Consider the following 16957-nt stretch of genomic DNA (forward strand, 5'->3'; position numbering starts at 1 on the left):
ACCACAGCTCAAAGGCATCAGTTCTCCTTCTATCCTCCTTGGTCATTGTCCAACTCTCTGATGCATAACAGGTGATTGCGAAGACTATGGCCTGTATCAGACGCACCTTAGTCTCCAGAGAGACACCACTGTGCAGTTTTCATTATTTATCCCTTCTTTTCTTAGTTTCCCCCCAACCCTCAATGTTAGTCCTGTTTTATAACAATGTTATTAGCAGTATTTGTCCTTTTATGACTGAGATATTTCACTCAGCATAATGTCCTCCATGGTCACCCATTTTGTATAATATTTTATGAGTTCCTTGTCTTTCAGTGCTGCTTAGTATTCCATTGTATGAATATACCACAGATTCTCTATCCATTAATTTACTGATGGGCACTTAGATTGCACCCATCTCTCTTCTGTTGTATATTACACCATAATAAACATGGGTGCACATATATCTGTTTGAGTGGCAGCTCTGGTTTCTTTCAGATGTATTCCCAGTAATGGAATTGCTGGTTCAAATAGTGTTTCTATTTCCAACTTTTTGAGAAAACACCAATCCATCTTCCATAGTTGTTCCACCATTTTACATTCCTACCAACAGTGAATAAAGATTTTAGTTTGTCTACAAGCTTGCCAACATTTGTTGTTTTCTACTCTGTTGAACTTTGCTTTTGTTATTGGGATAAGATGATACCTCATCGTGTTTTGATTTATATCTCACTGAGATCTAGGGGTTTGGTGAAATGCCCATTTGTGATATTGGGCTGTTTGACTTTTTGTTGTTGAGGTGCTGGAGTATTCTATAAATTTTACATATAAGTCCCTTATTAGATATGTAATTGTTGTTGTTATGTGCCATAAAGTTGTTGTGACTCATAGCAACCTATATGTACAAGAGCCCTAAACCTTGCTTTATCCTGTGCCAAATCTATTGTCTCTGACACACCTACCTCCATTATCCCAGTGACTGAATCAGTCCATCTCATCTTCCTTTCTTGCACTGTCTCACCACCCTCCCATGTATGATGTCCCTCTCCAAGGACTAGTCCCTCCATGTAACATGTCCGAAGTATGTCAGACAAAGCTTCAGAATCCTTGCCTCCAAGGAGCAGCCTGTTTTCACTCTCTTTAGGATGAACCTGTTTGTTCTCCTAGCAGTCCATGGTATATTCAACACTCTTCTCTAGCACCACAGATCAAAGTCATCAATTCTCCTATTATTTCTAGTCATTGTCTAGCTCTCTCATGCATAGCAAGCAATTTCAAAGACTATGGCCTGGATCAGATGCAATTTACTCTGCAGACTGATGTCACCGTTCTTCAGTACTTTGGAGAGGTCCCTGACAGCCGACTTACCCAGTGCAATTCGTCTTTTAATTTCCTGGTTGCTGTTTGATGTTGAGCTTCAATTCATATTGAAGGCTGTAGTCCTTGATCTTCTGCAGTAAGTGCTTCAGGTCCTCCTCATTTCAGTATGCAGGGTTGTGTCATCATCAGATATTTTTTCTCAGTCTTTGGCTTTCCTTTTTTACTCTGTTGGAGAAGTTTTTTTTGATGTACATAGAGATTTGATTCTTACAAGGTCCCATTCATCTATTTTATTCTCTCTTGGTTGTAGATTTTTCATGATGCCCGGAGACTGTTCATATCGTGGGTTAGGGCTTCTAGAGTTCTAAGCTTTTCTCTTATGAAATTTATAGTCCTTGGCTTTATTCGTATGCCTTTCATCTACTTTGAGTTGGTTTGAGTGTATGGCATGCGGTGTGGGTCTTGCTTGAGTTTTCTACTGAGTTTTCCAATTTTACCAACACCATCTGTTAAAGAGGTTTTCATTTCCCCACTTAACTGATTTCATCTCCTTGTCAAAAATCAGTTGAGCATAGATAAATGAGGTGACTTCTGAGTTCTCGGTTCTGTTCCATTGATACATATGTATGTCTGTCACTGTACCAATATCAGTGATCCCAGTATCACGCTGTCTTGACAACCACAGCTGTGTAGTGAGATTTTGATATCGGGTAGTGAGATTCCTCTTAGCTTGTTTCCCCTTTTTTCAAGAGTGCTTTGTTTATTTGTGGTTTCTTTCCATTCCAGATGAAATTTGAAATTGCCTTTTCCATCTCATTGAAGAATAGAATTGGTGTTTGTATTGGGATTTCATTGAACTTGTAGATTGCCTTTAGTAGAACTGTAATTTTCACAATATTGAGTCTTCTTCTCTGTGAGCATGGTATATTCTTCCATTTCTCCAGGTCTCTTTTTGTTTCTTGTAGTAATGTTTTGTAATTTTCTTTGAAAAGGTCTTTTGTGTTTCTATTTAATTTACTCCCAGGTATTTAATCTTGTGATGGGTATTGTGGGTTTTTTTTTTAAAGCTCCATTTCTGTATTCTCTTTGTCACTGTAGAAAAATCCAATTGATTTTTGTATGTTGATCTTGTATCCTGCCATTTTACTTACTTGGTTGACTATGTCCAGTAGTTTTCTTGCTGAGTCTTTATGGTTTTCTAACTATACTATCATATGATCTGCATATAGAGATAATTTTACCTCCTCTTTGCCAATTTGGTTACCTCTTATTTCTTTCTCTTGTCTTATTGCTATTGCTAAAACTTCCAATACAATATTGAATAGGGGAGGTGATAATGGACATTCTTGCCTAGTTTCTATTTTCAAATGGAATGTCTATAATATCTTTACCATTGAGAATGATGTTGGCTTTTGGTTTTATGTATATACTTTTTGCTATGTTGAGGAAATTCTCCCTCTATTTCTATTTGTTTAGTTTTTTACTTAGGAAAAGGTGCTGGATTTTGTCAAAGGCCTTGGTAAAGAATATTGAATGTACCATGGACTGCCAAAAGAACAAATATATCTATGTTTGAATAAGTACACAAAAAAAGGCCTTTTGTGTATCAATTGATATGGTCATGTGGTTCTTTGCTTTGCTTTGTTAATGTGATGAATTACACTGATTCTTTCTCTTAAGTTGAACTGTCCTTGCTTATTTTTTATGAATCCCACTTGGGCATTGTGAATTTTTTTTTCTTTATGTACTGTTGGATTCTACTGGCTAGAATTTTATTGAGGATCTTTGTATCTTTGTTCATGAGAGATATTGTCATATAGTTTTGTATTTTGGTGGTGTCTTTACCTGACTTTGATATTAAGGATATGTTTGCTTCGTAGAAAGAATCTAGGAGCATTCCATCTTTTTCTCTTTTCTGAAATGCCTTTTGTAGAATTGGTGACAGTTTTTCTCTGAATTTTTGATAAAATCACTAATAAAACCATCTGGTCTGTGCTTTTTGTTACCTGTTGAATTTCTTCTTTTGTAAAGGGTCTGTTCAGATGTTCTGCTTTGGTCTGTGCCAGATTAAGAAGGTTGTGAGGTTCCAAGTATTTGTCCATTTCTTCTAGGTTTTCATATTTGAGAATAATTTTTCCTTAATATGCCATTGTTAACCATTTTATTTTAGTTGAATCTATTGTGACATTGCCCCTTTCATCTCTTGTTTGGATTATTTGTGTCTTTTTTTCCTTTTCCTTTGTTAGTTTTGCTGCTGGTTTGTTGATTTTTTGACATTTTTGAAGAACTAACTCCTTCCTGGTCTCAGTTATGGTTTCACTTGTTTACAGTTTTTGATTTCATTGATTTATGCCCTAAGTTTATGAATTATATTTTTTTAGAGGGGGTTGGGGTTTTTTTGCTGTTCTTTTTCACCTTTTTAGAGATGTTGCATTAAAGACTCAATTATCACTTTTTTCTTGCCTTTTGATGTTTTTGCTTATTGCTCTAAATTGACCTCTAATTACTGCTTTCGCTGTTTTCCAGAGGTTTTGGTAAGTTGTGTTTTCATTGTCATTTGTTTCAAGAAACTTTTTAAAAATTTCGTTTTTTATTTATTCTGTTACCCAATCATGTTCAATCAGGGTGTTGTTCAGCTTCTAGATGTATGGTTTTTCCACCTTTATCTTCTTGTTATTAATATCTAATTTTGTAGCATTGTTGTCTGAGAAGATGCTTTGTATTGTTTCTGTGTTTTTTAATTTATTGATGCTTGCTTAGTGACCTAATAGGTGATCTATTCTGGAGAATATTTCATGCACATTAGAGAAGAAGGAACACTGCACTTGTTGGGGTGTGCATTAGCCTGTGTATATCTATGAGATCGAGTTGGTTTATTGTGTGGTTTAATGAATCAGTTTCTTTGTTGAGTTTTTGCTCTTTTGGTAGTTCTTTCTTTCTTTCTTTTTTTTTTTTTTTAGGATAAGCTTCAAATCTGTTGTTGATAGGGTCACTATGAGTCATAGTGGACTTGAGGACACCTAACAAGAATATACAATGGCAAATTGTATTCTTTTGCTTTGTACTCATCTGCCTTCAAAGCCAGCTGCTTGTTAATTTACTCCCTTGAAAAACCTTTGGACTTGTCAATCTCTGAGGTAAACAGTATCCTTAGCCAGTCATCTGTGTCCCAATTCCCTAACAACAACACTCAGATTCTTCTGCCTCTTAAGAACTTAAGAGTTCTTTCTTTTCTTGAGAGTGGTGTAAGTGATGTGATGTTGTCTATTTCTTTTTTTTTTCAGTTCTGTTAACATTTGCTTTGTGTATTTTGTAGCTCTATCCCTTGGTACATAGATATTTATTGTGTTTATGTCCTATTGTTCTATTGACTCTTTAAGCATTATATAGTGACCTTCCTTGTCATTTGCGATGGTTTTTATGCTGAAATCTGTTTTATCAGAGATTAATAACGCTACCCCTGCTTTTTTTCTGGTTGCCATTTATATGTTATATTTTTCCCAACCCTTTTATTTTTAGTCTATATTCTTTTTTTCAAGTGTGTCTGTTATAAACAGCTTATTGATGGGTTTTGGTTTTTTATCTAGTCTGCTACTCTTTTTCTCTTTACAGGTGCATTTAAACTATTCACATTCAGTGTAATTATTGAGAGGCAGGGTTTTATTGCAATCATTTTGTTGAGTCCTTTTTGTTTTTGTTGCTGATTACTTTGGTCCATACTACTTTCTGTGGCATCTATGTCCAAGGGGACTTCCCTCAGGATTTCCTGAAACACTCGTCTTGTTTTTACAAACTCTCTTAGGTTCTGATTTTCCGAGAACATCTTGATCTCTCCATCATATTTGATGGACGGTTTTACTGGGTATGGTATTCTCAGGTGAAAGTTGTATTCTTTGAGTGTTTAATGTATGTCATTCCACCGTCTTCTTGCTTGCGTGGCTTCAGCTGATAAATTGACACTTAATCCTATTTGCTATCCCTTATAGCTTATGGTTCATTTCTCCCTTGCTGCTTTCTGAATTCTCTCCTTATTTTTTGTTCTGGAAAATTTTACTATGATATATGTTTTGGTGTTTTTCTTCTAGGGTCTATTCTATATGGCGTTCTCTCAGCTTCTTGTGTATTCTCTCATTCTTCATTATGTCTGGAAAATTTTCTTCTAGTAATTCTTCTACAACTTTCTCAGTGCTTTTACTTCTTTCTGTTCTGGGATTCCAATTATGTACATGTTACTCCTCTTGATGATGTTCTGCATTATTCTTAGACTTTCTTGTTTTTCCTTCCTTTTTGATTCTGCTTTTAGTTCTAGCAGATAGGTGCCAAAAATTCTATCTTATATTTCACTGGTTCTGTGTTCCATCTCTTCACTTCTGCTCATATGTCCCTCCATCATGTTGATAGTATATGAATCATTGATTCTCATGTTCTGAATTGCAGTTTCTTGTCTTCAGAGCCTCTAATGCCTTGTTTGTTTTATCTACATTGTCTTAGTGTTTAAGTTCCTCTTGGCTTTTGCTTGCAGAGTCCTGTAATTCTTTGAGTTTGTCTTTCACCCGTTTAAAATATTCTATCATTGTTCTTTTGAATTCTGTGTCAGAAAGTTCCATCAGACTTTCTGACTTCAGGAGATCCAATGATTCTGTGTTTTGATCACTTTTTTGGAATGGCAGCTTTTGGTTTTGTGTAGGATTTGAGGTCATCAGCTTCTGTGTCATTGCTGTGGTAATTTTTTCATGCCTTGGGCCTTAGCAGGCCCCTGGTCTGATAATTGGCATTAGCTCACTGCTCCAGTGGAGGGAAGGGCAACTCACCTTGCCTACATTTCTCTCTGAATCAAGGGAAGACTTCTTCAAGTTGAGGAGAGAGATGACCTGTGAATTAACAGCCTTGTAGGCTAGGCAACTGCCACAGCTAGACGGGGTCTGGGACAGGTCATTGCTTCCAGCATAAGTGCTGTCTTGGCTGGAGTCAAACTATAACTTGATGTTTGAACTAAGATTGCTAGTTCTCTGGCTCTCTCAGTTCAGCAACACAGAATCTTGGCTTCAGATTGCAGCAGTCAACAACACTGGGCTTCCTTCCTGCAGACTTCCTTTCAGCTCTCCCGGTGCTTGTGATATTGGTGCTTTATGCACAGGGGTGGCTGGTGGTATAGTGCACTTTATATGGATTTTCTAGCATAGATGACTATGTGGAGGAGCAGGACTGTGTGAGTGAAGTGTGTTTGCATTGGTTGGTCTCAGCAATCTACAAGAGGATTGTTTAGTCTCACCAATCTATTGAATAGCTTTCGCTACAGATATAAATTCTTCCCCCACCAGAAGGAATTCTTTCTCTACCAGAAGAGATTTTTTTGTTATCCAGAGAAGACAGACCTCCCCATACCCAAGCCAATGTGGGTAGGACTAAGAACTTCATTTAGCAATTAGAACCATGAGGCTCGAAGCTGAGAGCCTGTGCCTTCACTATGCACCTAGGACCATGTGACAACCGACAAAGGACTCCTTTGTCCCAAGTGGAGTCTTACATGCAGATTTTGGGGGTTGTCTTAACTGTATTTTGTTACTAATCTGAATTATAACCTTTAACTCTGCCAGTATGGATATGAGCTATCATATTGGATTTTTGACCCTGCCAAGAAGTAACATCGGTGTAAAGATGAGTGGAAGGAAGCATAGGAGCGTAGGGAACATGTCTGACCTCATGGGAGTTTGTTTTGTGTAATTGATGCTGTGGGAGGGGATGGTTTCCTATTGTAAAGGTCAGATCATGAACTTCGTAAGGTGGTCCTTGTTCTTTTTACACTTGCTAACTCCAAGACAGCACTTCTCTGGTTGTTTGAATCCACTAGTACCTCGGTGGGAGAAAGTTGGGCAACCTCCTCCAGTGCAGTTACAGCTTCTGTAAATTTGCTGGGCGATCATCAGTAAGACAGTTTTGACTTGATGGCAATGAGTTTGACAGATTTTTTTAAAAATTGTATTTTAATTACCTGCAGAAAGCTGAGTAAAGATCCACATCTCATGCCATATACAAGAATCAAATCAAGGTGGATCAGAGATCCGAGGGTAAAGCCCAAACCATAAAGATTATAAGGGACAAAATGAGACCAAACTGAGAAGCCCCAGTCTGTGTTACAGATAGACTGACAAATATAGCCAACAGTGCACAGGAGAAGATAACATCAAAGAATGGCACTTTTAACATTTAAGTCCATGTGTGTATCAAAAACTTTTCCCAACAGGGTGAAAAGGTAATCTACTGACTAGGGAAAACATTTGGCAATAGCATCTAAGACAACCATTCTTCTAAGTGGTATAGTACTGGTCTGTCCATTTGCTGTACAGAGGCAACTCATGGTTGCTGTCATAATAAACACTGTGACACTGATGTATCAAATGTGATAATGGTTACACATGGTGGACAGTGTTTGGTGGAGCTCCCTGATTAAAACAAGCTTGGAAGCAGGAGTGGCATCCACTTCCGAAATAGCTTGTCTCTGGAAATTCTATGAATGTGGAGAAATGATGAAAGTTACACAGGTGTTTAGGTCTTTCGTTCGTAGGGTTGCTGTGAGTCGTCTATGACTTGATGGCACTTAACAACAACAACAACATTTTAATTATATCCCATATCTTGTGTAATTTTTTTTCTTCTACTTCAACCTTCCTCCCTCCTCTTAGACTTGGGTATTAAGATGCATTTGATTCAGGTCAACGTCTTTTTAGTCACTTACTATGCATCTGAGAGCTGGGCGGTGGTATTATAAGGAGGATAGAAGAATTGAAGCCTTTGAACTGTGGTGTTGGAGAAGAGTGCTGAATATTTCATGGACCTCCAAAAGAACACATAGATAGGTCTTGCAGAATGTACAGCCAGAGTGCTTCTTGGAGGCAAAGATGATGAAGCTTCGTCTCACATACTTTGGGCATGTTGCTAGGAGAGGTTATTTCTTGAAGAGGGACATCATTCTTGGAAAAGTGGAAGTATAGTGATGGTGAGAAAGACCCTCAACCAGGTGGATTGACATAGTGACTGCAGCAGTGGGCCTGAGCACGATACAGAGTGTGAGGATGTCACAGGATAGGACAGTGTTCCGTGTTCACAGGGTGGCTATGAGTTGTGCTCAACTAGACGTCACTTAACAACAACAGGTTAATTAAATGTAAAGTGTAAAGAAACTTATTTTTTCTTGAATTGACAGGAGTAATACCTTGTAAGAACAGAATACCATTTTTATTCAGTTTGTTTATAGTTAATGAATATAGAGGGATGTTGTACGGAGTTTTAAAAAACACTGTTGAAGATTTCTTCTAATGGCAGGCTTGGCTGCTTACAATTCCTTTTAACTGAGGACTTAAAATGATGGGGAAAAGAAATATATATTTTTATAAAGGCAGTGATAACCATGAGATGGAATGAAGTAACCAAACCATAAATTAAAAAACTTTAATGAATGCTAGATAAGTCAATAAAAGAAAATGAAATACATACTTTTGTCTATCTTAATTAAGATAATGAAAACCAGTAGACTTTGATCTGTTGTTCTTGTTGACTACCATCTAGTTGACTGTTAAAGTCTTAAAAACTCACCATTTAATATGCAGCTATTGGCATCTCCCAGTCTGAAAGAAAGAAGAGAGAAAAAAAAAATCAAAGATGCATAAAAACAATTAGAACAAGAGACTGATGGACAAATGAATTTCAACCTCCTCTGAGACCAGAACTGGATAATACTTGGCTACTATTGCTGACCACTCTAAATGTGATCACAATTAGAGGATTCTAGATACAGTAGATGGTAAAAAAAAAAAAAAAATTATGGGTCAAAACTCAGAATCCCCAAAATGATCAGAATTGATTTTCTGATTTAGACTGATAGAAACTCCAGGACTAACTGTAGCCTCTAATAATCCGTTCAGCTTGTAATTAAACTCACTTTGTGACTCATGTTTCAGCCAAACATGATAGACATACGGAGTAACACTAGGGAGGTACTCACTTCTTAGAAAAATCAAATCTTGCAAGATCAAAAGGGAAGTATTTACTCACCCTAAAGTTCAGAAGTCTGAAAAGGATAGAATGGAAAGGTGAATGGAAATTAGAATCTCAGGGAGGTCATGTGAAGAATGCTGTTACAATGTTGTTATGTATCCTCAAGTCAAAACTCATAACTGACCATCCAGTGGGTTTCCGGAGGTAGCCTGCAAGGATTGCCCATCTTTCTCCTATGTAGCAGTTGATAGACTCAGACTGTATGTCTTAGGTTGGCAGTGTAATTCTTACTAGAGTTTTATGTACAATGTAAGAATTATAATTAATGTCATAAGACAAAATCTGCACGAATGATTGAGTGCAACACTAGTCACTATGTAAACTCCCTCAAGGCATAATATTTATTAAATATATAAAATGGCACATAACAACAACAACAACATATAAAACATAATAAATATCCATATACTATCCATATGTGTACAAGGAAGACCTGTCAGTACCATTATCATTCAAATATATACACCAACAAGCAGAACCAAAGGAGATGAAATAGATGATTTCTACCAATGTTTGCAGTTGGACATTGATTGAACATGCAGCCAAGATACTTTGATAATAATGGGTGATTGGAATACAAAAGTTAGGAACAGGGAATAAGGATCAGTAGTTGGAATTCATGGTCTTGGTGACAAAAATTACTCTGGAGACAGAATAATAGAACTCTGTACACTCACTGGCCTATTGATTGCAAACACCTTTTATGAGAAACATAAACGGCGACTATACACACAGACTTCACCTGGTGGTGTACATAGGAATCAGATTGACTACATCTGCTGAAGAAATCACTGGAGAAGGTCAGAATCAACTGAAAACTAGTGAAAACTAGGTTAGGTGCTAATTGCGGAATAGACTATCAACTACTCATAAGCAAGTTCAAACTGAAGTAAAGACAATAAAATCCAATCCAAAAGAACCAAAGTTTGACCTCTAGTCTATCCCACCAGAAATTAAAGATCATTTCAGGAAAAGGTTTGAAGTCTTGAGCACTGATGAGTGAAGATCAGATGATCTGTGGGATGACATAAAGACTATCATTCATGAAGAATGCAAAAAGATATTATAAAATTATGTATATTGTATTGAAACAGATGAGGGAAAGAACAGATTAGAAGTGATATATGATTGAGTATTATGGTTAGCACAGGAATCCAGAATTAAGGTTGCATAGAGAAGTGTACTTGTGGTGGGGGGTGGGGGGAAGGGATGTGGGAATCGTATACTAATGAAGGAATTTTTTTTCTTTTTTCTCTCTTTGGAGGGGGAAGCGAGCTGGTGGGGAGGGGTGGGAAGGGAGAAAATTGCGGCAATGAATGAATGGAAATCCAAAACCTCTGTAAAAAAAAATAAATTAAAAAAAAATTTTAAAAAAGGAAATGCTGAGAAAAAAAAAAAAAAAACCAAACCAAAAAACAGAAGGTGAAAGAAAAGACCAAGTTGAATGTCCGAAGAGACTCTGAATATTGCATTACAATGCTAAAAAGTCAAAGCAAAGGGAAGAAATCAAGGAGCTGAACAAAAGATCTCAAAAAGCAGCATGGGAAGACAAAGCAAAGTATTGTAATGAAACATTCAGGAAGCTGGAGTTGGAAAATCAGAAGGGATGAACTCTTTCGGCATTTCCTAAGCTGAGGGAACTAAAGAACACATTCAAGCATCGAGTTTCAATGCTTAAGGATGCTTTGGGCAGAATGTTGAATGACTCAGAAAGCATCAAAAAGATGGAAGGAGTACACAGAGGCACTATACCAAAAAGAAGTGGCTGACCTAGGAGAATTTAATGAAACAACATATGATCACGGGCCTCTGGTGATGAAGGAGGGAGTTCAAGCTCCTCTAAAGGAATTGGGGAAAAATGCCCCAGGATTGATTGAATACCAATTTACATATTTTGGTAAATAGATGCTGCCCTGGGCATGCTCACCAGATTATGCCAAGAAATCTGGAGGACAACTACCTGGCAAACTGACTGGAAGAGATCTGTATTCCCATTCCAAAAAAAAGTGACCTAACAGAGTGAGAAGATTATCAAATGCTATCACTAATATCCCATGCAAGCAAGTTGCTGCTGAGGATTATCCAGAAATGACTAGAACATTATACATTAGGGACATCATAGCCAACATTAGATGGATTTTGGCTGAAAGCAGATGAGAGTACCAGAGGAATGTTTATATGCATTTCACTGACTATGCAAAGATATTTGACTCTGGATCATAACAAACTGTGGCTAACCTTGAGAAGAATGGGGATCCCAGAACATTTAACACTATTCTTGCATCAGGAAGCAGTAGTTAGAAAAGAGCAGGGAAACACTATAAAGTTTAGGATCAAGAAAAGTATGCATTAGGGATGTATCCTGTCTCCATACCTTTTCAACTATATGCAGAAAAAAAATCATTTGGGAGGCTTGACTTTATGAGTAGGAATATGGTATCAGGATTGGAGGAAGACTCATCAACAATCTGTGTAATGCAGATGACACAACTTTGCTTGCTGAAATTGAAGAGTACATGAGGTGTTTGTTGCAGAAGGTCAAGGACCATAGTCTTCAAGATAGATTGAAGCTCCACATCAAGAAAACAAAGCCTCTCACCACTGGGTCAATTGCAGCTTCCTGATGGATAGAGAAGAGATTAAGATTATTCATAACTTCAGCTTGCTTGGTTCCACAATCAGCATTCTTGGCACCAGCAGTTAGGAAATCAAAATGTGAATTGCACTGGGAAAGTCTGCTGTCAAGGACCACTCTAGAGTACTGAAGAGCAATGATATCAGTCTGGAGAATAAGATACACCTGATCCAGGTCATGAACTTTGCAGTTACTTCTTATGCACCAGAGAGCTGGACAATAACGAAGGATGATACAAGAAGGATTTGCCTTTGTGTTCTGGTGCTGGAAAAGAATGTTGAACATATTATGGACTGCCAGGAGAACAGACAGGTCTGTCCTGGAGAGGATAAAACCAGGCTGCTTCCTGGAGGTAAGGATTTTGAAGCTCCTTCTCACACACTTTGAGCACATGACCAGGGGGACCAGTCCTTGGAGAGAGATGTCACACTTGGAAGAGTGGAGGGACAGCACAGAGGAGGAAGACCCAGGATGAGATGGTTATCTCAGTGACTGGATAATTGAGATCAGGTCTGTCAGAGATTAGGGATTTGGCTCAAGTTAGGGCAGGTGTCAGAACTATTGTATATAGGGTTGCGATGAGTTGCAGGAGACTTGATGGCACATAACAGTCATCATCATCAACAACAACAACAACAACAACAACGATAGATATTAGGATATCCTGATAAGGACTAAATAGCATTCATAGGATATATTGTGTGATGGTTGAAATATTGAAATATAGCACTGGCAAAGGCTAGCAACAGAGGAGAGAGGAAAATACCTAATGTACATTGAGATAAAAGGCAACCCCTGCCGCTCTGACCCATTGGCATTGAATCAACTCATTGTGACCCCTTTCCATCATTAGAACTATATTCTGCAGAGTCTTCAATGACTGAATTTTTGAACCTGATTGTCAATCCTTTTTTCCAGTGGTCTCTCTGGGTGTACTTTAACTGCCAACCTTTAGGTTAATAGCCTAACATAAACTATTTGTACTACCTAAGGGACTCCTTTTATTTAGATTAGGTGACATTTACAGGAAATAAGTGATACATAAACTGAGATATTAAGACTAGTAGATCTCAGGCAAAAGGAGAAAAATACATGTAGCAATGTCAAATATCAAAGAACAAGCAAGTAGTTAACTCAAACTGTATTGTATGAAGAGTATGTATGTCTAAAGATAAGATTAGAGAAGATAGCTAGAAGCTGGATTGTGTTGTGCAGGTTGTTAAAGAATTTGGAATTTACAGCATGACTAATGGGTTATATAAATTAAAGAAAATAATATGATTTGTTTCATTCTCAAAAAAATTTTGTAAAAATAGGCACCCAGACGGCATACTTACTGAATTGGGATAAAGTTTGTGTGTCTTACTTTAGGTGTCATGATTTACCCTTGACCAGAAGCTGAATATGTGTATTACAGATGTTTATTTTTATGATTTGCAATTAAAATTTCTAGATAAACGAGTATACATGACTGTGGCAGTGGATATGGTAGTCACTGAGGTGGTGGAGCCTGTTCGGTTTCTCTTGGAGACGGTGGTTCGTGTATACCCAGCGAATGAGCGATTTTGGTATTTCAGCCGAAAAACTTTCACGGAGACCTTCTTTATGAGGTTGAAACAGGTAGGATCTTTTTGTATTGTTCATGAAATAGTTTTCTTTCTACCTTTTTTTTTAAATGCCCAGATGATTCAAGTAAAAACTAAAAATTAGTAAAAAAAAATCCCAATAACAAAACTTCTAATTATTGAATGAAATTCAAGTTCAATCCATAAAGTATTAAAATGAAATATAAGGTGACATTAAAAACAAAACAAATGTAATAACCATATGCTTTTCTATCTAGTAACCTGTAATGCATATATATATAAAATAGGGATGTAATTATTGAACATAATTATTTTGGTTTTAAAAGAACTTTTTAAACTGTTGCACACCAAAAAGATAGGGCATAGAATAACTATATTCTAATATAGTAACAATGAAAAATTTTTCACAAGTACCTGACTAAATGCCAAAAGTATTTTCATTTATAATAGGAGGTAATCGACATGACACGAATATACTGTTTTTCAGTATTTGTAAAGCTATAATATTATTTAATATTGAATGCAAAAGTTAGAGTTTCTAAGGAAAAGAAATTGAAGTTCCAACTAGTTGCTCCACAGGAAAAAGATAGTCAGGATAGTCAGTATTCTTCCGTGTGATTTACTGCCTCCGAAAACCCCTGGAGGGTCAGGTATGGGTTGGTTCTGACTTGATAGTACTCAGCAACAACAACAACAACAACAATAACATCAACAACAACAACACACCTGTAAATTGACTGTTGGCAGGTAAAAAACGTGGTTTGGTTTTAAAGCAGAGAAAGAAGGTAATAGTGAAAAATAATTCCTATTTTAATATACAAAGGAAGTGTCAGTTTTGTGAAATAATGTTAAAGTGTTCTAAGAATAAATACAGAACCTTAATATGTTGCTTTTTTGTTTGTTTGTTAATTACTTTCATACTCTTTAGTTTAAAAATATAGGCGGTCAGGAGATGTATAGCATTGGGCAAGTCTTCAGTCAGGGACTGAATTACTGAAGACTACCCCAAATTACTGAGGAGCAGTGTTGTCAGTTTGAAGACTAAGGAACACCTGATCTTTTAAATCAGTTTTGTCTGAGAGCTGGACAATAAATAAAGATAACAGAAGAACTGATGCCTTTGAACTGTGGTGTTGGAGAAGAGTACTAAATATACTTTGGACTGCCTTATGAACAGACAGGTTGTTTTGGAGACAGTACAGCCAGAATGCTCTTTGGAGACAAAGATGACAAAGCTTTGTCTTTTGTGCTTTGGACATAGTGTTAGGAGAGGTGGTTCCATGGAAAGGGACATCATGCTTGAAAAGGTGAAGGGTTGACGAAAGAGAGGAAGACCCTCAACCAGATGCATTGACACAGTAACTGCAGAATGGGCTCAACTATGTCAGAATATGAGGACAGGACAGGGTAAAAATCTGTTCATAGTGTTACTATGAAACAATCATTCTCTACTCAATAGCATCTAACAATGATGACAATCAAAAACAAACGAAAACAAAACTTTATCATTTATCTAATAAATTTATTAGATACTTTGAAATTATTGTCATATTTATGAAACAACGTAAAGTAGATCTGTGAGTTGGCTCAGATTTCTATGTGGACTTTTCTCTCCTATTATTTTTAATCATTTTATAATGAAATTTAGGTGAGCAATATTCAGTATTTTAGTCTCCTGAGCATCTTTTAATATCATGCTGTGAGGTTTTATTTTCTTCTGGTTTTGATAGGTTAGTTGTTATGGCTGTCAAGGGTTCTATTTACCATTTTGAGCCAAATGAGTATTCAGATTGTTTAACAGTGAATAAAGAATGTTATCATATACATAATTATTTTAGTGACAATGAATACATTAGTATGGTATCATTTCTCCCTGTTGGGTTCTGGTACCAGTGTAGAAGATACCCAGGGTTGAATTCCTTGAACAGGACGTAACAAGTTCTCTCTGAAGAAGGTTGCCAGAGACTGACAGTCACAAAAGCAGATAGTATTAAGATTATTAGTGAAAGAAGAAAGAAATTTGGACAGCCAAGAACAGTTCAGTGTCTAAAATTCAGACAGTGAACCCCGTCTTGTCAGTGAGAGATACCAGCCTAGGCATAGAGTTCCAGTTTAGGCGTGTCTTCTTCCTAATCTTAATTTTCTTGCCTTTTCAACTATTATCTTTTTCTGATAGTGATGAGGGACAACTCTTTTCTTTACATGGTGATCACAGGTGTTTGCCAAGGTTGTCAGTCACTGTGCTGCCCCTAGTTCCAAATAGAACTATGGGGCAGCGGAAGGGAGTTCGCCCAATGCTGCTGGTAGTTGTTGCTGACCCTAGTTTTCTTTTCTTTTCTTCTTGCTTGGGCCCTCGTCTCCATGTACCCTTTGTTCCTTAACACTGAGGGTATGAGAGAACATTAGCTTTCTTTCAAATTCTAGTATTCATACATATCTGGCTTCCTACTCTTACCTACTACATAAAGATGGTTTTTGAAACTAACTGTTTTTATAGTTAAAACAGCTAATCTTGAGGAGCCCTGGTACAGAGTAAGTGAAATACTGTTCTGCTAATAAAAAAAAAAAAGTCAGTAGTTCAAACCCAACAACTGTTCCTTAGGAGAAAGAAGTGATACTCTGCTTGTCTTTTACAACCTTGAACTTTCTTATGAGGCGTTTCTGCTCTTTTCTGGGGGCTTTCTCTGAATTGTAGGTAGGAACCTTTCCAAATTATTGAGGAATAGTGATTTCATTTTGAGGACTAAGATGCAGCTGTTTCAGGCCATGTTCTTTCCAATTACTAGCTATGCATCTGGACAATGAATAAGGATGAAAAGATTTGACACTTTTGAGTTATGGTATTGGAGAAGAGCACTGAACATCCCATGGACAGCCAAGAGAACAAACTGATATGTCTTGGAGAGGGTGCAGCCAGAGTGCTCTTTGGAGGCAAGAATGATGAGGCTTTGCCATACATACTTTCGACATGTTGCTAGGAGGTGATATTCTTTGGAGAGGGACATGATGTTGAGAAGGGTGGAGGGTCACCGAAGGAGAGGAAGACCCTCAGCCAGGTGGATTGACATGGTGACTCCTGCAATGGGCTGTTGTATGTCAGGAAATGTGAGGATGGCATAGGTAAGGACTAGGTTCAGATCTTTTGTTCATAGGGTCACTATGAGTCCTACTCAACTCAATGGCACCTAACAACAACAACAACTACCTCTGAATTGGAATTGACTGAATGACAGTGAATTGATCTTTTTTTAATATTAAATGACTGTGAATGCGAAATACCATTATTGTTGTTGTTGTTGTTGTCATGTGCTGTCGAGTCATTTGTGACTCATAGCAACCCTGTGTACAAATGCCCTAAACTTTACTTTGTCCTGTGCCAATCACA

At 37.2% G+C, this 16957-nt stretch overlaps 1 protein-coding gene across 2 annotated transcripts in view; it reads left to right on the plus strand.

Moving 5' to 3' along the window:
* RABGAP1L (RAB GTPase activating protein 1-like) overlaps positions 1-16957 on the plus strand; it is a 966320-nt gene that overhangs the window by 73222 nt on the left and 876141 nt on the right. For both annotated transcript variants that reach the window (XM_006887704.1, XM_006887703.1), the window contains exon 9: positions 13440-13606. In XM_006887704.1, coding sequence (XP_006887766.1) covers positions 13440-13606 — 167 coding nt within the window. The remainder of the gene's footprint in view (positions 1-13439; positions 13607-16957) is intronic.

This window comes from Elephantulus edwardii, unplaced genomic scaffold (assembly GCF_000299155.1).
Source record: "Elephantulus edwardii isolate Elephantulus edwardi_28Jun2011 unplaced genomic scaffold, EleEdw1.0 scaffold00061, whole genome shotgun sequence".
Taxonomy (NCBI): domain Eukaryota; kingdom Metazoa; phylum Chordata; class Mammalia; order Macroscelidea; family Macroscelididae; genus Elephantulus; species Elephantulus edwardii.